The sequence below is a fragment of the Nannizzia gypsea genome, genomic scaffold (assembly GCF_000150975.2).
Source record: "Nannizzia gypsea CBS 118893 supercont1.1 genomic scaffold, whole genome shotgun sequence".
Taxonomy (NCBI): Eukaryota; Fungi; Ascomycota; class Eurotiomycetes; order Onygenales; family Arthrodermataceae; genus Nannizzia; species Nannizzia gypsea.
The window spans coordinates 1,130,022-1,149,720 of NW_003345201.1; the positions used below are offsets into that span (position 1 = coordinate 1,130,022).

A 19,699-nucleotide genomic window follows, 5' to 3' on the forward strand; every position below is an offset into this window, starting at 1 on the left:
GAGGTACAAATTGGTGAGAGATGGTGTTTAATATACATAAAAAACTTTTGGGTTTGATGCCCAAGGGCTTTTAGCTGGTTATTTATGGTTAACGAGGTCTTTGTCAGACTAGAGATTGAGAATGCTTCAGGCTCCAGGCTCCGGCATCAGGCTCCAGCTCTTTGTATCCCGATTTTCAGAGTGGAGTCAAGAGCAGGATAAACGGAATAACGCAGCTATTATGCTCAAGGCAGCAGTGCAACCAGCATTCTTCAGGCCAGAGGATACGCACAGCGGTATCTCAAACACGGCTTGTCCCAAGATTCTCAAGGGTCTGGAGCCATTCTATCACAGTTAATGACCGGCTAGATGGAAGATAGCCGGGTGTTGGTTGAATCCCCAGGTCCGGCTAGACAGGCAGCAGAGGTGCAGGTAGCAGCCGTGGCACTCTTGCATATCCTGGATGGAGGACTTGGTTATTGTACGGCCAGCAACAGCGATCTTTGGCAGATCCTGTTGGTTGATGTGTTTCGCTAATTTCGTTAACAGGCAGAGAGCAAGGAAAATGCATGAGATATTCTAATGCATGCATAATGTACGATGCAAGTAAATAATGCTTTGACAGGGGGAGGCTCATGGATGCGGAGTCCACGTAGCGAAGACGCGGGATTTAGTTACGAGGGTGCTTGCGGCAGCTGTGTATGTCTTATATTTAATATCAATTATTCCTGTGTACATTGTAAAGTGATGAAGTATACATGTACTCCATAGTTATTTGAGTATTGTAAAAATCTGATCTAACGGTTCCGTGCCTTGAAGATCAATTTACTCGCGGAGATATACCCCGTTAAGAATATGTCAAGCGGTAATTGACTTCATCCCGAATCATTCCCCTGCCTATAAAACGCCCTTATTTCAAAGGACAACCCCGAAGGCTTTCATTCAGCAACGTGGTCCGACAACCACGGCGAAACCCGTAATGAAACGGACCGGCCTCCTGTTTTACCAGGAACACCAGTTTGCTCATGTAGCAGGGATCACAACGTGTGTTTTAAAGAGTCGGGAATCAAGAAGGGGCATGAAGGGAAATCATAGATCCAACAGATATTCAGCATATATATCAAGCTCAAAAATCCGAAATCTAGAACCCCATTTGTCCCGGAATGATTTCCGAGTATAAGCACGGCTGGTGATGGAGCTGAAACTAACCAGTTCAACATACCAGCCCTTGCTCAGCGCACGGTCGACCATCTTCAAAAACCCGTCTGAATACTCAGCCTGGGCAGCGTCGCCGGTCGCCAGCACAATTGTGGAGGGAGTATCGGTGTCAACGATGCTCTCCAACATCTTCAAATGTAGAATCTCATCTACGGCTTGCTCCACCCATCTTTCGGTGGAGGCTTGGGCATTCGTCTCGGAGCTGCTCGACTGATCATAGAGTGAGCGGCGGGCAGCTCTATCTCCACCACCGCCAGAGAGTTTCGTCTTCCGGGGGGATGAGATCTTCGCCTTGTGGACTCGTTCGAGAATGTTCGCCTCATAACCAAGCGTCTCTGCTTCGTCGATGGCGGGAAACCGATCAGAGCCAACAAGGACTCTCTTGCTGACTGGCCGCGCTCGTTCGAGAACGAGAGCAAAGTTCTGAAATGATAGAGGCAATCGACGAACTCGAGTAGTTAAAGGTATGTCCCTTGACTTCTTGATGCAGTCGTGGAAGCCAACCATGATCTGCAATGAGTAGTTTGAATAAGCTTAAGCTTTTTTTGGCTATTGAGAATCAAGGCACAGCAACTTACGTTAGACATATCAACAAACACGTGAATACCTGCCGGTGCAGTCTTCAAAGGACGGGATAGGCATTCACGTAGGTTTCCATGGTGCAGGTTATTCCTGACCTTGGCGTGTTTCTCTTGAAGCAACGAGACAAGAGCCTGTTGCCTTTGTATTGTAGAGCCAGTCAGAAGCGGCTCGATATGAATGATAGACCCAACGATCCTCTTCCCTTTGGGGGGTGAAGGGGCGGCTTCAGCCAAAACAATAGTAGCAATAGCAGTAGGCCGGCGAAGAATGGATTTAGGAGTGATCACAACAGTAGCACTGACAGGCGTTAGTGGTACCGGCGACCCCGCGGACTCGATGTTCTTGGTATCCCGCTTGAGTATCGCTTTCTTAGCAGGAGATCTGGTCTCCTCGTGCTGGTGCTTCAGCACTGTAGCTGTCTCCAGCACATCTTTCTTGCCACTGATAGCATGGGTGACCGTGTTGTCAGCGGCAGGACCAAGCTTTGGTGGCGAGGTCTGAGAAAGAAACGTAAAAAGGGCGCCAAAATCTCCAAGCTTAGGTTGCGCGCTATTATCGTGTTCGGCATCCCCTAAACCACTTGAGGCCAACGTGGCATGGTTGATAAGGCCATTTGGTGTTTGGTTTGGGCTTGAGGGGCGTTCATGTTGGTAGCCTTCCAGGCTAAACGAGTGTAGTAGGCTGATTGCCGGGGTCAGATCCCAGGAAGGTGGTGATGCGTCAGGGACAGACATTAACAGCCAGAATTATAGAGGGGTTGTCTGTGAGAGGTACACGGTCCGTCGCAGGGGAAAGGAGGCAAAAATCGAAGGATAACACGCTTGTTATCCGTATGGAGTAGCGGCAAAAAGACGGCAAATGTTGGTGTGGGGTGTGGTAACAGCACAGCAGCAGGGTGTGGCAGGACAAACAGAAACAAGGGTTCAGGGAAAAAAAACTTCGTGCAAAAAAAGGAACAAGAGAAGAGGCGTAGTCGTCATATGCGGGACTGGGTAGCGGCCATGCCGTGTTTGAGCTCGGCGGTTGTCGCTTTGCTGGTGGTTGACGATGATGTTGGTGATGATGTTGATGGAAGCGCGAAGAGAGTCACAGATGATGTCGGTGGAGCCCACGGATCGTTTATGGGCCTCGGCACCCGGGCTCCGGAGAAACTATGATGCAACATGATGACTAACAGCACTTGGCTTTATCACGTGTTTAGAAATCCTGGCATATGACGTCATTACGGACTCTCTTTCTGCTGCATGCAAGGTGTTATGCAAATGGATCCCGAGGAAAGTGAAAGCTCCCCACAGCGAAATTGGTGCTAAGTCTGTACATGCTCGTCATACCCCTTGCAACGACAGGCTTTGGGGAAGGCAGTGTTCCCAGTATTTGAGATACGAATGCAGATACGTCATATTTGGATTCTCACTCGATCTGGCCCTGAGGGGATGTCTATATAAAGGACGACAATGTCCCTAAGATAGACTCTCCTTTTTTCTCATCATCATCACACATCAAGACAACCAATCTACTCAGATTCAATTTCACAATCTTTTTTCAAACCTTCCGAAGACACTTCTTCTACAACTACCATTCACAATGGCTGACGCTGGACGCAAGGATTTCTCTACCAGTACGTGCTTTGCCCTCTTCTTTCCATCTCTTTAAAATTCAAAGGAATTTTCTCACTCTAACAATTTTGGACAGAGGCCAAGGAGGAGTTGACTCCTGACAGCACCAAGTCCCAGCAGGACAAGATCGGCGAGGCCTTCACTGACACCAAGGACCGCATTGCTCGGTATGGTCTTCAATCACCCTCATTTCACCCCATCTTTCCTAGCAGTGCATTGAACTGACTTATTCTTCAGTGGTCTCCAGCCTGACGACCAGAAGGGTACTGCCCAGCAAATGTTCGACAAGGGCCAGCGTGCCAATGACAACAACAGCGGTGGAGCTGGTCAGGCCATGTAAGTAGTCAACTGCCTTGATTCTGTATAGGAATCTCATGGGCATTTGCTAACATCCATTTACAGTGCCGACAAGGTCAAGGGCGCCCTCGGAATGGACACCAACAACAAGTAAAGGTGGTGGAATACACGATTATGTCGCATGAGTTCGGGGCCTCGTTCTTATTGGCATAGTGATATGAAGGCTAAACGCAGATACCTTCCATTCTCTATATATGTTCTAAATACCACCAATTAGTTCACGATGAATATACTTTAATGCACTGCTACGATATTATCTCTTCAACTATAACTCACTGTTTCAATGATAAAACCCCCCGATCTGATTTCCTAAAAGCGTAAGAACTCTCCTGAAAGAGGGGTTCATTTCCGTTCAACGTTCAGGTCCAGGGGTGGAGCAAACCCAACAGATGGTCTTCGATCTGATGTGCTGCTGCGGAAAGGAATATCAAAAAACTGGGAATAACCCCTGGGGTAGCCCCTCGCAGTCCATAAGTCACAAGAATTCTAGCCCATCGAGCAGTCTAGAGGGGGTGGGGAGAGATGACGAAAGCTTCAGGTGCCTATCTTATCTCGAGAAAGCTCTGCATAGTTAGTTTGATTTAAGTTGAGATCGTAAACAGCCGCATTTCCATCAGGCCTGGTATCTTGATCGTCTGTCCATATGTAGCCTCTAACAAGATCATGAATAAGAGGTATCAGCCCCACACTAGGAATCGAAACAGTACATGACTTGTAAAAGTAGGCCATTATCATTTTGAGGACCCTCCCAAAGCCTTTTTTTTTAGCGTTGAGTAATCCATTCGTCGGACCACCGTTTCCTGAACTCTTTCAGTGGTACGGCGTATATGCTAAAGTTAGAAATTCCGCTCACTGCCTTGGAAGAATCCCAGCGTATATTAACCTAAAACGATCATACTTATATACTCCGTAAGTATTATGCTCTTGATGCCAGGGTATGCCATCCCGGGTTGCTTGGTGGCGGTTGGTGGTTGTTGCTCTCAGGCAAAAAGCAAAGACAGAAAGCAAAAGTTTCCCGCCTGGCGCCTTTTGAGAGAATACGATTACATAATCAAGAAAGAATAGCGGAAAAAAGACGGACCGTTAATTCGTCGAGGAGACGCCCGGGCCACCTTGCCGCCAGATCAACCAGCGAAATACACCAAAGATGCGAGTTTGAGATCTAGATAGGCTGGCTACCAGGATGGCTGCTCTTCGTTCGGGTGGAGCTACTGCTGCTGGATCATCTCCAAATGGCATGTCATCACCACCTCTTGCCGGTGCGAACATAGCTCCGCGGCAGACGGCGCTGGCCAATCGACTTAACTCCGCTCTATCAGCGTCCTATGCGGACTCGGAGATCAGAGATGCTCTTGAGACGTTGGATAGTAGGGAGATTAAAAACACCGCAGAAACCAGGAGAACCCTTCGACTTGATGTCCAGAAGGAAGTCATCGATTCCAATGGCAAGATAATACAGGATTTTGGGAAAGTTGCTGAGGTTGGCGTCTCTCTCTCGTTTGACAGCACTAAACTAATGAATCTCTTATCTGTAGCAACTGTCTCGAATCGGTGATGTAATAGCCAACCTCAATACCATATGCCAGGACATGCGGAATCGCCTTTCAGTAGCTCACAAGGAGACTGGACCGGTACTCGAAGAAGCATCTACCCTGACGGCTCAGAAAGAGGAAGCAGAGACGAAACAGGCCCTGCTCAATGCATTCAATAAACACTTTATACTGCCGGAGGAGGACATCCAAGTCCTAACTTCTCCGTCAGAGCCTGTGGATGATCGATTTTTCAACATCCTAGGTCGGACGAAACAAATACACAAGGACTGCGAGGTGCTGTTGGGCAGTGAAAACCAAAAGCTAGGACTAGAGATCATGGAGCAGAGCTCAAAGAACCTCAACTCCGCGTTTCTCAAACTATATAAATGGATCCAGAAGGAGTTCAAATCATTGAACCTCGAAGACCCACAGATTGGAGGAGCAATCAGGAAGGGAATCCGGGTGCTTGCTGAGAGACCGAGTCTGTTCCATAGTTGTCTCGACTTCTTCGCTGAAGCTCGTGAATATATCCTGTCTGATGCATTCCATCATGCTCTTACGGTAGCATTGTCCAGCGAGGCAGCGGACGCAAATACCAAGCCAATTGAGTTTTCCGCACACGATCCACTACGATATGTGGGCGATATGCTTGCCTGGGTGCATTCCGCTACCGTCTCCGAGCGAGAAGCCTTAGAGGCCCTCTTCGTTTCGGACGCGGACGACCTCGCAAAGGGGATGGAGGCAGGTATCAAGAGCGAACCGTGGTCTCGCGGGGAAGAAGGAGAACCTGTATTTGACGGTCAAAAGGCGTTAAAGGAGCTCATCACACGAGATCTAAGCGGCGTTGCTCGCTCGCTCCAGCAAAGAGTTGAACTAGTTGTCCAAGGCCATGATGACACAGTTACTATATACAAAGTGGCTAATCTTCTTGCTTTCTATGAAACGACGTTCAACAAGCTTGTAGGGGCCGATTCGGCGCTGGTAGATACGCTTTCGTCCCTGGAGCGCTTCACAATGGAACATTTCGAAAGCCTGGCTCGAGGGCGCGTGAAGGCTGCTTCGAACGATGCTGCTGGCCTGCTGCCCCCTGATGACCTGAGCCCGCCAGAATACTTTACAGAATGCGTCGAGAGTCTCGAGCAGTTGATGAAAGCCTACGACTCATCTTTCAGCCATGCGGTGCTTAGCAGGACGTCTGAGGGCAGTGAGGAAGAAAACAAATTCACGTCCATCCTTCAATCCACGCTCGATCCGATGTTGGAACTAACTAGGAAATCCACCAATTTGCTCAAGGACAGTTTTTCCCGAACGATATTCGAAACGAACTGTATCCTTGCTGCGCGCACAGCGGTGTCTGCGTACGAGTTTGCGTCCTCGACACATCTAGCTACCTTATCAAATACCCTTGCAAATCTACGGGCCGAGCTACATAAATTCCAGCATGATTTCTTGCTAGAGAAGTCAGGGCTGGATACGCTTCTTCGTGCCCTGGAGGCATATAACGCACATAACGAGTCGGACGGCAGCAAGAACCATCTAGACACCATTGCGAAGTTACCAGAGTTTCAACCGGAAGCATTATCAGCTGTGAGTCAGCAGCTAGATGATTTCCTGCCTGCAGCACTGGTTGATGCAACTGATAACCTAAAACGGGTGAACAATGCTGGACTGGTGAAGGGGGTTACAGAGGAGGCAGTGGAGGCGTTTGCGAGCGACTTTGAGTTTATCGAGGGGATGATTGTTGGTGCTGATGAGGCAAAGACGAGCGTTGGAGGTAAAGATGAAGAAGAAGCTGGTGAAGAAGGGAATGAAGAGGAGGAGAGGGAATGGAGTTTGAGAGCATTGTTCCCGCGTACAACGGGGGAAATTAGAGTTCTTTTGAGTTAAATAGATGGGAAGCGGATAGATCTATGGTACATCAACAAGAGTGAAAGGTCGTCATACCTCCTCCCCATTCCGCCAGCAGACTACCTCATACGGATCTTTATCCCGCGAACTAACGTCAACCTGTAAACTCCCATCAACCAGGATCTGCTCCAGTATTTCCTGCTCTAGCTTGTTCTTATCGTCAAAATTCAGCTCGTTACTTCTGTTCATCCATTCCGATTCCAACTCCGCAGCCAACTCCTGACGCATTTTCGAGTGCAAGTACCCCCGTTCGGAATTCGAGTGAGAGAGAGTAACCACCACTGAGCCTGCTTCTATTGCAGCCAGTGCTTCATGATGGCTTAACTCTCCCGTAAGCAGCAAGTCAGCTACGGGTTTGCCGTTTTTCATAAGTATTGATGACCCTGAGCCTGGACAAGCTGCAACGGTAGAGATGCTGATGTTTGACCTATACGTATCTTGCGGTATAGCGACGGAGAACCCCACAGCAGGAGCAGCAGTATGAGTAGCATGGGAATGAGAAAAGGCTTTCTTCGCAATGGAATCCAGTATGTCGTTTAACAAGACGGGCTCTCTGAAAGTGATTTTCCTTCCCATGCCAGCCTTTTGGAATTTTGGGTCTTCTGGTGGATCAGGGGAAGGATATAGTGTTTCCGCGGTTAGGCGAGGTTGTATGGAATCTGGTACCGCGCACTGGCACAACCAGTCCGCCATTGCACCTGGCGTGGCATCGACAGCCGTATGGGGCGAGTACACACTTATTCCTTCCTGTGCCAGTTGGAGGAGGGAGTCCTGCTGTGAGTTATCGAGGGTGAGGGACTTGAGGCCACGGAATATAATGGGATCTTTGTATCGTTTGCTCGTCAGTAAATTGTCCACACCATTTCAGCTAAGAGATAGCCCACGGTATGCAATAATGATGGAGTCACCCCGGGCGATGGCTTCATCCGCCACGGCCCTTGTGAGGTCAACGGTTAGAAGGACTGAGTTGTTAAGCCGACGGTGCACGTTCAGCGGTGCCTCCAGGAGTACTTTTAATACAAGCATCAGCAACCAAGTACACTATATACACATCGGAGAACTAACAGCCAGTGTTGTCAAAGCTCTTATCAGCAAGTTGCTCCGGGTACCTAGGTGGAAGAGAAGGTCAGCTTGATCTTACAGCTAGCTAGCTAGCAATGGGGATTCTTACAGTTTCCGCATGCATTTGACAACAGCCTGGGAGAAGGGGGAGCGAGCGGTAACCATCCTGGATGCTTGTCTAAGAGAAGCAGCAAGCATTGGCAGTAGATCTGGGTAGTTGGTGCGGAGAAATAGTAAAACGACAGCAGTGACGGTGGATGTTGATGTTTCGGGATGTCAAGAACTTTACCGCTCACAACAACAAAAAGGGCCAAAAGGTGGGGGCGCAAGTTCCCCACATCGCGGTTAAATTAAGCGGCGGCTATAAAGCACCTTAACTCGGTAATTACTAATGCGCGGTCATCAACTTTTTTCCCTTCTCTTTCATCCGTCCCTTTTAACTCCATCGCATCATCACGACAGATTTAATACCTCTCTCTTTCTCTCCTCCTCTCTTTTCTTTTCTTCTTCTTCTTCTTCTTCTTCTTCTTCTTCTTCTTCTCTTCTTTGTTTCGCTACTTCCGGAACCAACAAACTTATGTCCTCCCGCCTCACCACCCGTCTACTACCAGCCTTCCGCCGGCCAACCAGCATCACTACAACCCTTAGAACAAACCGCTTCAACGCAGTATATCCATACTCTAGCATGGCGCAACCCGCCCCCAACGAACCCCAATCCTCACTGGCCGTAACGCCCGACTCAATAAAGTCCATCCTCACGACCAAGATTGGCGCACAGCATGTAGAAGTCGAGGATCTATCAGGTATATACCAACCCATGACTATATTGAAATGTGTATGTACATGTATGTATGTGTGTGTACGTGCTAATGAGGGAATGTGTGTATAGGAGGCTGCGGCCAAGCGTTCCAAGCCATAATAGTATCCCCCCAGTTCGAGAGCAAGACGACGCTCGCCCGCCACCGACTGGTCAACTCAGCACTCAAGGCGGAGATAGCTGCCATCCACGCCTGGACGCCCAAGTGTTATACACCCGAGCAATGGGAGAAGGCGAAGCAGTGAGATAGAAAGCAGTAGCGGGAAGGACGTTGCATGCTGGAACATGGCATCGATAGGATAACTATACTATCTATCATACATGAGAGAGAATCAAGGTCTATCTACTGTCTCTATCCAAGCACCTTTTCCGCGCGAGACACTAAACAAGCAATCAATCAGTATCTATACAAAGAGTATAATATATATATATAGAGAGAGAGAGAGAAAGAAAAGAGAGACGACGTACCATCGACACTGGTGTTGTCAGGCTCGACAAAAGCCTTGACGACCTTCCCATCTTCGACGAGCAGGGCATACCTCTTGCACCTGTCGTTACCAAACACCTTTGCGGAGCTGAAGAGCAGGTCCAGCTGCCTGTTGAACTCGCCCGACGCATCGGCCAGGAAGCGAACACCACTCTTCTTCTGCGGGTCAAGTGATTCTCCCCACGCCTTGGTCCTATGTAGACGTCAATAAAACATAAAACAGACAAGTGATAAGGACAGAGATAAGAGATAAGAAGACCAACACGAAAGCATCGTTAACCGAAACGACAAAGACCTTGCCTGCGTCTTTCAGCTTGGGATGGTTAAGGAAGCCTGGTACATGCGAGAGAGAGCATCCGGGGGCTGCCGCCGACGACCGCTGCGGTTAGCATGGATCAAACGAGTAGAAAAGTAAATGAATAAACGAGTGAAATTAAAGTAAAGGTAAATGAGGAGAGGAGTGAACCTACTGAAGGCGCCAGGAGTGCCGACGACGACCCCCTTGCCCGAGGCCAGCTCGGAGGCGAGGTTGACTTTATTTCCCGGCGAGTTCTCGGTCAGGACGTCGAGGTCCGGGATGGCGTCTCCGAGGCTGACGGCGAGAGGGCGGGAGGAGTGGAATGCGCGGGTGGACGCAGAGGTGGGAGTGAGGGAGAAGGGGAGACGGGATGCTCGGGCGAGTCTGAACATGGCTGTTCTTGTTATCTTACGGCCAATTGGTGTTGATACTGATGTTGATGTTGATATTGATGTCGATGTCAGTAGCAGTAAGCAGCAAGCAGGTAGTAAGAGGTGGTTGGTGGAGGAAGGCAGCTGGTGTCAAGCGTTGGAGAGTTAGGACAAGGCTTGGGCCTTCTTTTTGGGAGGGTCTCGCCAAGCAGTCAGACAGGGATGGGATGGCTAAAGATGAAGAGGAATGAAGAATGTAAGGAAGAACAAGAAGGGCCGGAAAGGTAGACTCCAGGTACAGGTACAGGGACAGGTACCGTCCAGGGTAACCAAGTACGCAGGTAACCGGCTGAGCTAACTACTCTATATAACTACGGAGCATTAAGCTGGTTTTTATCTTTACCTCTTTTTAACTAGCTAACCGTCGTCTTGCTGCTGCTTCTTGTCTTGTCCTCTTTTTGCTTCTTTCTAATGTCTGTCTCGTAGTCAGCATCACATGACCCCTCTTGACTGCCGACCTCTCGTCCCTCACCGGCGAGAAGTAAACAAGCGGCGTAAGATGAGAGGGCCAACTAGCAACTAGTAGTAGTAGTCCTGCTAGGGCAAGTCTAGCGGTGGCAAGAAGAGTGATGCGGTGGTAGTAGGAGTACTAAAAGGACGAGGAGGAGGATGAGGAGGAAGAAGAGGAAGAAGAAGAAGAGCGGTGACTTCCGAGCAGCAGCAGTTAGTTAGAGAGCAACGGAGATGATCCTGGGTAGTTTTAGTGTTAGTTATAACCTCACCCGGTGGAGAAAAGGGATCCAAGGGAAAGAGTTTTCACAAGAAGACAGCAAGAGAGAGAGAAGCAAGAGAGCAAGAGAGCAGCTATATCGGAGGAGCAGTAAGGTGAAGGAAGAATAAGATGGCAGGTAGAGTAACAAGAGTAACAAGAGTAACAAGCGTAACAGGTAGTAACTTAGGTAACGACGGTGTCAGGTCGGCCGGCAGCCAAGGGTCGGATATCGAACTCCTTGAGAGAAGAAGCAAGATTAAGAAGAGTAAGATTAAGAGTGAGTGCACAAGAGAGAGAGAAGTAACTAAGTAACCATCACCTCGAAAAGGCAAAAAAAGGAAGAAGCAGCAGAGGAAGAAGACGAGGAACGAAGACGACGGAGAAGAGGCCATCCTCGTATTCCGTCTTTGCTTCTTCCTCCTCTTTACCTCCCGGCTAACTATCTCTATCTCTTGTATCTCTTGTATCTTCATCTCTATCTCTATCCCTTTATCACCAACTTCTGTCTCCTCCGTCCGCCCTCGTCGCCCTCGTCGCCCTTAAAGACGAAGACCATCCGCGAAGAACGAAGAGCAGCTACCCTAACACCCTAACCTCCCTTACCTCCCTTACCTTCCTATGTATCTTCCTAGTTAGCCTAACCAACTTAAACTTCTTAACCTCTTGTTAGCCACACCAGGTAAAAAAAAAAGAAAAGGACGAAGAAGCAGAAGTTCTTCCTCTTCCTCGTCTTCCTTTTTCTCGTTCATCGCCCTCCGTCGTCCCTTTTCATCCCTCCTTACCTACGCCTACTCCCTTGCTTAACTCTCTGTCTCATATCAAACTGCCATCACCGTCGTGTCTTCCTCCACCTGTCGCCTTTTCTCCTTGCTTCATGGACTGACTTGGCTGGCCTCCCTCTTCTTCCTCCTCCTCTTCCTCTCTCTCTCTCTCTTCCCCTTGAGACTTGACTTGTCTCTACTTCTTACTTCTTCTTCTTCTTCTTCTGGCCTGGCTTGCTGCTTTGACTTGTGCTTGCTTGCTTCTTCCCTCCCGCCCTGCATTACACACTTACACACCTACACACTTACATAACTGCTCTACTCGCTCACTCTTTACTTTTGCTGTCTCTATCTCTCGCTGTCTCTGTCTTACCTTCTTTACTTTACTTTTACTTACTTTACCATCCTTGCCCGCCCGCCGAACCAGCGACAGCCTTCATTCTCTTCTTCCTCTTCTTCTTCCTCCTCCTCCTCCTCGTCATTCTTCATTCCTCGCTCCGCCCTTCGCTCTCTCGTCGGCCTCGTCGTCTTCGCTGGTAACTGTCGCCATGGATAACCCTCCGCCCAGCGGCTCGGCTGGCAACTCGAGCGACTTTGTAAGTCTTTGCTTCTTCTTCTTCTTCTCTTCTTCTTCTTCTCTTCTTCTTCTCATTATTATTATTATTATTATTATTCTCTTCTTTGCGGTGAATTTGCATGGCTGACTCGCGCATAGGTCAGGAAGCTCTACAAGTGAGTCCTTCTTCCTCGGCTACTCGCCCTTTTCTCTCTCTTTTGCTGACCCTCCCCGACCGCCCACAGGATGCTCGAAGACCCTTCATACGCGCAGATAGTCAGATGGGGAGACGACAGAGACAGCTTCGTCGTCCTGGAGGTCAGTCTCTCATTGCTCGTTATTACCACTTACAAGATGCTGACGGCTTGACAGTGCGAGAAGTTCACAAAGTCCATCCTGCCGAAGCACTTCAAGCACAGCAACTTCGCCAGCTTCGTGCGCCAGCTCAACAAGTACGACTTCCACAAGGTGCGCCAGAACAACGAAGAGACCGGCCAGTCGCCCTACGGCCCCAGTGTACGTCCACCTCCATATAAGTTATATTTATATGTATACATTACTTACACTTTGGCAGGCGTGGGAGTTTAAACATCCCGAGTTCAAGGCCGACAACAAGGACTCGCTCGACAACATCCGCAGAAAGGCGCCGGCGCCTCGCAAGCAGGCTCCCGCCAACGACGACTCCATCCCCACGCAGCAGCTCGACCTCATGAACCAGCAGCTCCTCGCCCAGCAGCAGCAGCTCCAGCACCTCGCAGACCGCTTCACCCAGTTCACCGTCGACCACCAGATGATGCTTCAGGAGGTCCGTCGGGTGCAAAAGTCCGTCCTGGGCCACGACCAGGTCGTCCACTGCATCCTCACATACCTGCACTCCATCGACGCCCGGCAGAAGAGAGACTCCCGCGCCGCCGCTGCCGCCAGCCTCTCCTTCCAGTCCCAGACAGATCTCAGCCCGTCGCAGGTCGCCGGCATAGACGAGAACCCGGCCTCCCCCCTGCAGCACGCCACCAAGCTGCTCAACGAGATGACCGCAGAGAACCAGTTCAACTTCTCCGCCCTCGAGGGGATAGTGCCCACGCCGCCGCTCGACCAGCAGGCCGCCGCCGCAGTCCAGCAACGAGCTAACGCTGCTGCCGCCGCCGCTGCTGCTGTCAACGGCGTGAACGGAGTCAACGTCGTCGGTGGTGTCGTCGGTTTACCCCCTTCTTCGGCTGCTGCAGCACAGCAGGCCTCGCTCTCGTACCCTAAGATGAACGGGGAGCTCGAGCAGGTCGTCTACCCGGTCGGTGCCACTAACGGCATAGATCCCATGTACAGCGAACACGTCAACAACATTCCTTACTCCCTCCCCACCAGTGCTTCCGCAAACAGAGACATGGACGTCCCGGACGTACGGCGGCAGTACCCGGTCACCAATGACGGGCGGAAGAAGAGCATCTACCCGGACCCAGCCTGGGCGCGGAGTCCACACATCCTGCTCGTCGAAGACGACCAGACCTGTCGCCAGATAGGAGGCAAGTTCCTCTACTCTTTCTCCTGCGTAGTAGACACCGCCGTAAGTCTCTCTCTCTCTACTCTTTTACTCTATTTTTTTCATTATTATTTTATCTTTTCATGCTTCGTCACTAACAACATCCTACAGCTCGACGGGCTTGAGGCGGTGAACAAGATACAAGGAGGGTCAAAATACGATCTTATACTAATGGACATCATCATGCCGAACCTCGACGGGCGTCTCTGCTTGCAGTCTCATCCGCCGCTTCGACTCTACTCCCATCATTGCAATGACTTCAAACATCCGATCAAGCGATATAGACCTCTACTTCCACCACGGTATTTACTCTTTTTTCCTTTTTCTTATTCTTTTCTTTTCTTTTTTATATTTATTTTTATTTTTATTTTATTTTATTTTATTTCTTTATTTTTGGATTTCTATATACTAACACAACCCAGGAATGAACGACGTCCTACCAAAACCATTCACCCGCCAGTCCCTCCTCAACATGCTAGAAAAACACCTCGTCTCCCTCAAAAACGTCAGTCCCATGGACGCTTCTCAGCAGCAGCAGCAGCAGCAACAGCAACAACCCCCGCCATCATCAAATACACCACCCACCGCACAACCACCAGGCCAAGGCAACAACACGAACCCAAACACCGGCCCTGGCCCAAGTCCACTATCCAACTCCATCTCCGTCCCCGTTAATGTCCCCGTCAACGTCCCTGTCGCAGGCCTCCCGCCCACTTCCCAAGCAGTAAAAGACGAATCATCACCCACCCACTCCCCGTCAACCATGGGCCAGCAGACATGGCAGAACTCACCCCTCACCCCCGGCCCGGGCCAGTCTTTCGACACTAATGGCCTCCAATACCAGAACCAACAACAAAACCAGCCCCAGAACCAAAATCAAAACCAGGCACAGAACCAGAACCACATCAAGCACCGTCGTCAAGCGTCAGACATGGCTGGCATAGACCTCAATGTCAATGCGTACAACAAGCGCCAACGCATCTTCCATGCCTCGGGTCCTGGTTCGGGTCCTGGTCCTGGTGCGCCAGTGGTAAATCCCATGCAGACCAGCCGCATGGCTTAATTATTTATTAGGGCCCCCCCCCAAAAAAAAAAAGAAAGAAACCCTCTCTTTCTCTCTCTCTCATTCCCACTGTGCGGCTACACTACACACGCTACGCTACACACACACTACTTCCGGTCGGTCGGCTTGCGATTCTGTTTGGTTATCTGCTTTTTACCTATCATATCATATCATATATACGGTGTTGGTTATGTCCTTTTCTTTTTTTTCTTTCCTCTTTTCTTTTTCTTTGGCGTGGGCGGGCGGATATTTGTTCGTTCGTTCAGCGGCACCAGCAGAAAGCTGAAAGCAGCAAGCAGAAGCAGAAGCAGCAGCAGCAGCAAAAGCAGTCGTCGCTAGGTCATGGTTATTTTTCTACGCGTTTTTTTTACTTTTTCCGTTTTTATGCATAATACTACCTACCTACCTTCCTACCTCTACCGCTTCCTCTCTACCTCTGCCGCTACCTCCCTATACCTCACGACTACGCCCGCATGAACCTACCTGCATCTGCATCTCACTTCTACATCACCTCTACACCGTACCTGGGGATGGATCTACGCTCGCCGGCCGCCGTCGTTCGTCTCTGGTCTGCGTCCTGCATCTTGCGTCCTGCTGCACCACTCGACTATCCCGTGTCTCATCCCGCTCCCCGCCTCCACAGGCCGTCCTTCCAGGCTGTATGCAAATCAATTATTACAGCCGCAACATAGCACAACACTACACAGCACAACACAGCATCATTATATATCTCCACACTTCAAGACAAACGGACGAACGAGACGAGACAAGACGAGTACAAGATGCCCAACCTAACCAACTCCAACTTAACTAGTCATGCCATACCATACCATACCATGCCATGCCATGACTTCCCTTCCCTTCCCTTTCTTGCGTTGCCAAACAAAACAAAAAAGAATTTAGCCTGTCTTGTTTACTGATGTTGTCTCTTTTCTCTTTATTTACTTACTTACCTTGCTTCAGCCAGTAGTTCATCGGGTTTGGGTTGGTCGGTTGGTCGGTTTTATCTTGGGCGGGACACTGCTTGCTTTGCTTTGCTTTGGCTTTGGCTTTGGCTTTGGCTCTCTTTCCCCTTCCTGGCTGAACTGAGATGGCTGGGATGCATCTGATATGTTCCTTTTCTTTTTTTCCTCCTTCCATTAGGCATCGGCAAGGCATTCTATGGCTTCCTTCGTTGTTCATCTTGATCCAACTTGACTTGACTCCGTACTTAGTTATCTTATGCTGTACATGAAAAACAAAACACTTTCTTCTCCTTCTACTGTTTCCCCCATCGAACTCCGCGGACGCCTCTTCATCGCGGCATCTATATCCGTCAACCATGTAGCCTTATCGACTCGAATATAGCTGCGTTCGCCTATCGATGCATCGAGGCAAACTGACCCCAGCGCTCCCTCCCCGTACTCGTATCTCACCTACCTCCCTGTCCATCGCATGCAGGGATAGGGATGTCAAGGGTCCAAGTTCTCTGTCTCTACCCGTGCATGGGCCATGGGAAGGTATACTGTACTTCTAGGTACGGACAGCGATGACCGACCCTACTTGCATATAGTACGTATGTATGTACACACACACACACACACACACACGCATGCACGTAGAACTAATAATGCTGCATATATGCATGCACATGTAGAGGTAAAGCCAGTTCGGTTCCAAATATCCCTCGTCTTGTCCCATCCCTGTCCTTGTCTTTCCCTATCCGCCTTTCTGCCTGCCTACCTATGATAAGCGTGTCTCAGTCTTGGGCGCTGGATGAGCAGCCTTGGACATGAGATGATGGTCGGGGTTTGGCGAGCGCAGGACCAGTCACCGCGCGTGTAACCCCTTCCGTCCATGCATAACTAACTAACTAAACTGCGGTACCTCGAAGTTGACATTGACATGTTGGTAACTACCTGTTAAATAGCTATATGTGGAGGATGTGAGTTCCCTTAGCTTGCTTCTTACTTAACTCCCTGCTTAGCTGGGTATTCGGTACTGGGTAGTTTAAATAGTTACTGATGATGAATGTATATGTTGAATGTTTATGTTGCGTATCCCGAGATCACCCCGAGTTACCTACTTCTTTACGCCCTTGCTGGGCGAGCGAGTTAGAGAGAGCACCGACCGACTGGCTACCTATTGTAAGCAGGGAGGTACTCACGGGATTTTTGCTATGTAAACACTCGAGTGTGATATGTCACAGCCAGCAAACATACACCAGTGACCTCGCATGCAGCGAAGCAAACAACAACCTCCTCTCTCCATCTATCCCTAACATAGCTATCCATCTACTATCTATATCAGCATCTAACCATGAGCTAGTTAGTAGGTATGTATGTATAAGCGCTGTCTACCGCCCACGACCAGCTTGTACGTTACCCAAGTAACCCGCTAGTTATGGGCTGGCTGAGAAAAAAGAAACCCAAAAAGAAAAAGAAGCCCCAAGGAGAGCTCCCCTGCCCACGCAGCGCAGCGCACAAGCTATGTTATGTATGTAACCCACTACCTAACTAGTAGTTAGGGTAACTACCTAAGTTAGTTCCGACTCAGCTCGCCTTGCTGCCCATCATGCACGGCCGTTATCTTATTTTTTTTATCTTTCCAAGGTCGAGAAGGACTTGGGGAGTCTAGACTTGCGGTCTGCTGAGGCCTGGCTGGCTTGGGCGGTTTGAGACGTTCTAGAGCTGGCTGGACTAGGGGGTCTTTTTTCGGGCAGATCTAGATCTGGATGGAAGGTGGAGGGGAAGGGAAGGGTAAGGGGATGGATGGGCGGCTGGCGATGGAGATGGAGGGACGGGACGGGGCACGGTGGGCTCTAGCTCGTTATCTACATTAGATCTAGCGTGAGGAGAAGAAGAAGAAGAAGAATGTGAGAGAATGCCATTGAGTAGTTGTTTAGTTGCATCTTGTGAATTCGTAAGTGACTTGCGTGATTCTGTCTATCTATGATAATCGAAGAAACGAAGGAAAAGCCAGTTTTGTTGTACGCGTTTCAAGCCATCGTCAGCCTCAGCCGGTAGTGTCTCACGTGACTGGGTTTTTTGGCCGCGAAAAAGCTACACCTCCTTCTCTCTCTTCTCCATTCTAACGAAAAACAACAAACGAAACAAACGAAACGAAGATGGCGGGCAAGCGAGAGGCTCCGATGATGCATGCTGGATGCGCGCGCCAGATGCCAGCTGGCAGAGCTGGCCCGTTTAATCGCACCAACCGTCAGTCTGAAGCCCGATCTCGAACCGATGACGCTTAGCACACACGCCGGAGCAGCAGGTGTCGTTTCGTCCACAGGCAGTGCCCCTCTTCATACATGCCGTAGCAGCACCCGCAGCCTCCTTCAGCTCCGCGCGCTTCTCTCGACCGTTTCCTCTGGTCTTCGAGTCGACCTTCATCTTCTTCGGGACACATCTAAACTCTCCATGTGCCCGAATCCAGACGCAGCTCTCAACGCCAAACTTGCAGTCCACGTCTGCCATGCAGCCCCAGTTGACATCGCGCTTAGCCGGTGCAGGCGCAGGCGCAGGCACATCTCCGTTCTCGATACACTCGCCGGAGCCGCAAGGTCCAGGGCCGCCCTTTTTACGACACAGATGCGTCTCAAAGTCGCAGTAAAAAGCATCGTCAAAACATACTCCCTCGGGACAGTGGGCTAGTTGCACGTCTCGCTTTGATTCGCCTGCAGGCTGGGCGAGCACGGCCGTCGAGAGGGAGAGGAAAGTAACCAGCTTGGTGATCAACATGGCGGGCGATTTTTTACGCTTTTCCTTCTGGCCTTGTTTTCTCGGAGAAAAGATGGAAAAGGTAGTTTCGATTCACAGGCACGGCACGGGAGGGAAGTACTTCGAGCGCTTTCTCGAGTGTGGCCTGGAAGGACTGATGATGGACTGATGGGCTGATGGCTGCGTTGATCGTCGTGGTTAACGGGAGCGAGTTGATATATCTCATCTAGAAAAGCCCGTCAACAAAGCAAGTATTTATATCTTGATGAGATGGCTTGCCGATGCTGCAGTGACGGCATCTCTCAATCGATCTACGCAGTAGATGGGATCAAGACAAAGAAGAGATCTTCCCTATTTTCTCTTCTCTATAGGTACTTGCTTGCTCCATAGGAGATTAACATTATGAAACTCGGGTTACGGGGTGCCCCGAGGTTATGCGAATGTTGGACCGCGAAGGCGTTATACCACTCATTTTACACGAGTACCCGCGACTCCCGAAGTGCAGTCTTACAGACATTCACTAATTGCTCTCAATTGCAGCAGGTGGCTGTACTGCTTATGCTCTCACTTTGACATTCTCATCTGAGATGTTGGTGCGGGATAGAAGCCGTCGCCGGTCTTCGCCGAATGTACGCAGTGTCAAACGCTGCACTGTCTATCCATGATAGATAGTCTAGATACCCTTTTTACACCATCTCTGTTATGAAAGAAACACAACTTGCAGAAAGTTGTGCCTCGTCTCTTTGTTTTGTTCGTTCGCTGCTTTACTCGCGCATCTCCTGCGACCGTTCAACCTCGACGATATAAAGCCCCTCGATGCACCCTGATTTTACATCATACCGCCGACAGAATCCACCTCTAAACCAAACCATCCACTTGTCGATCATCGAAGAAATATCTGAACCTTCGAAACCCCACAGCTACACCTACTTCGACGACAATATACTTACAACTACATCCCTCCACTCAACATCCAAGCTTTTGTCGTCGTCATCATCATCATCCATGCAGATCTACAGGCTCGGCGCCGTCTTCCTATTCTCTGCCGTCGCAGTGGCAGCACCAGCATCAATTGCCAACGACAT

The 19,699-nt window shown here is 49.8% G+C and overlaps 8 protein-coding genes across 8 annotated transcripts; 4 read left to right on the forward strand and 4 right to left on the reverse strand.

Moving 5' to 3' along the window:
- Positions 1-1,068: 1,068 nt before the first annotated feature.
- MGYG_00406 (hypothetical protein) lies at positions 1,069-2,513 on the reverse strand (the record flags this gene model as incomplete). Its single annotated transcript, XM_003176271.1, has 2 exons — positions 1,069-1,707; positions 1,776-2,513. The coding sequence occupies 2 exons, from the start codon at positions 2,511-2,513 to the stop codon at positions 1,069-1,071; spliced, it is 1,377 nt and encodes a 458-aa protein (XP_003176319.1).
- Positions 2,514-3,363: 850 nt separating this feature from the next.
- On the forward strand, positions 3,364-3,846 carry MGYG_00407 (hypothetical protein; the record flags this gene model as incomplete). The annotated part of the gene is made up of 4 exons (XM_003176272.1): positions 3,364-3,397; positions 3,472-3,562; positions 3,633-3,731; positions 3,798-3,846. The coding sequence occupies 4 exons, from the start codon at positions 3,364-3,366 to the stop codon at positions 3,844-3,846; spliced, it is 273 nt and encodes a 90-aa protein (XP_003176320.1).
- A 1,089-nt stretch (positions 3,847-4,935) lies between these two features.
- On the forward strand, positions 4,936-7,171 carry MGYG_00408 (oligomeric Golgi complex component 6; the record flags this gene model as incomplete). Its single annotated transcript, XM_003176273.1, has 2 exons — positions 4,936-5,232; positions 5,288-7,171. 2 exons carry the CDS (start codon positions 4,936-4,938, stop codon positions 7,169-7,171), a joined length of 2,181 nt encoding a protein of 726 aa, XP_003176321.1.
- A 51-nt stretch (positions 7,172-7,222) lies between these two features.
- MGYG_00409 (hypothetical protein) lies at positions 7,223-8,419 on the reverse strand (the record flags this gene model as incomplete). Its single annotated transcript, XM_003176274.1, has 4 exons — positions 7,223-8,016; positions 8,077-8,202; positions 8,258-8,301; positions 8,364-8,419. The coding sequence occupies 4 exons, from the start codon at positions 8,417-8,419 to the stop codon at positions 7,223-7,225; spliced, it is 1,020 nt and encodes a 339-aa protein (XP_003176322.1).
- Positions 8,420-8,939: 520 nt separating this feature from the next.
- Positions 8,940-9,316, forward strand: MGYG_00410 (BolA domain-containing protein; the record flags this gene model as incomplete). Its single annotated transcript, XM_003176275.1, has 2 exons — positions 8,940-9,057; positions 9,144-9,316. 2 exons carry the CDS (start codon positions 8,940-8,942, stop codon positions 9,314-9,316), a joined length of 291 nt encoding a protein of 96 aa, XP_003176323.1.
- Positions 9,317-9,423: 107 nt separating this feature from the next.
- On the reverse strand, positions 9,424-10,248 carry MGYG_00411 (peroxiredoxin-5; the record flags this gene model as incomplete). The annotated part of the gene is made up of 4 exons (XM_003176276.1): positions 9,424-9,452; positions 9,540-9,751; positions 9,822-9,921; positions 10,029-10,248. 4 exons carry the CDS (start codon positions 10,246-10,248, stop codon positions 9,424-9,426), a joined length of 561 nt encoding a protein of 186 aa, XP_003176324.1.
- Positions 10,249-12,308: 2,060 nt separating this feature from the next.
- Positions 12,309-14,913, forward strand: MGYG_00413 (transcription factor SKN7; the record flags this gene model as incomplete). The annotated part of the gene is made up of 8 exons (XM_003176277.1): positions 12,309-12,356; positions 12,476-12,492; positions 12,562-12,634; positions 12,689-12,832; positions 12,891-13,874; positions 13,962-13,999; positions 14,067-14,152; positions 14,273-14,913. The coding sequence occupies 8 exons, from the start codon at positions 12,309-12,311 to the stop codon at positions 14,911-14,913; spliced, it is 2,031 nt and encodes a 676-aa protein (XP_003176325.1).
- A 3,182-nt stretch (positions 14,914-18,095) lies between these two features.
- Positions 18,096-18,635, reverse strand: MGYG_00414 (hypothetical protein; the record flags this gene model as incomplete). Its single annotated transcript, XM_003176278.1, has 1 exon — positions 18,096-18,635. One exon carries the CDS (start codon positions 18,633-18,635, stop codon positions 18,096-18,098), a length of 540 nt encoding a protein of 179 aa, XP_003176326.1.
- Positions 18,636-19,699: the final 1,064 nt, after the last annotated feature.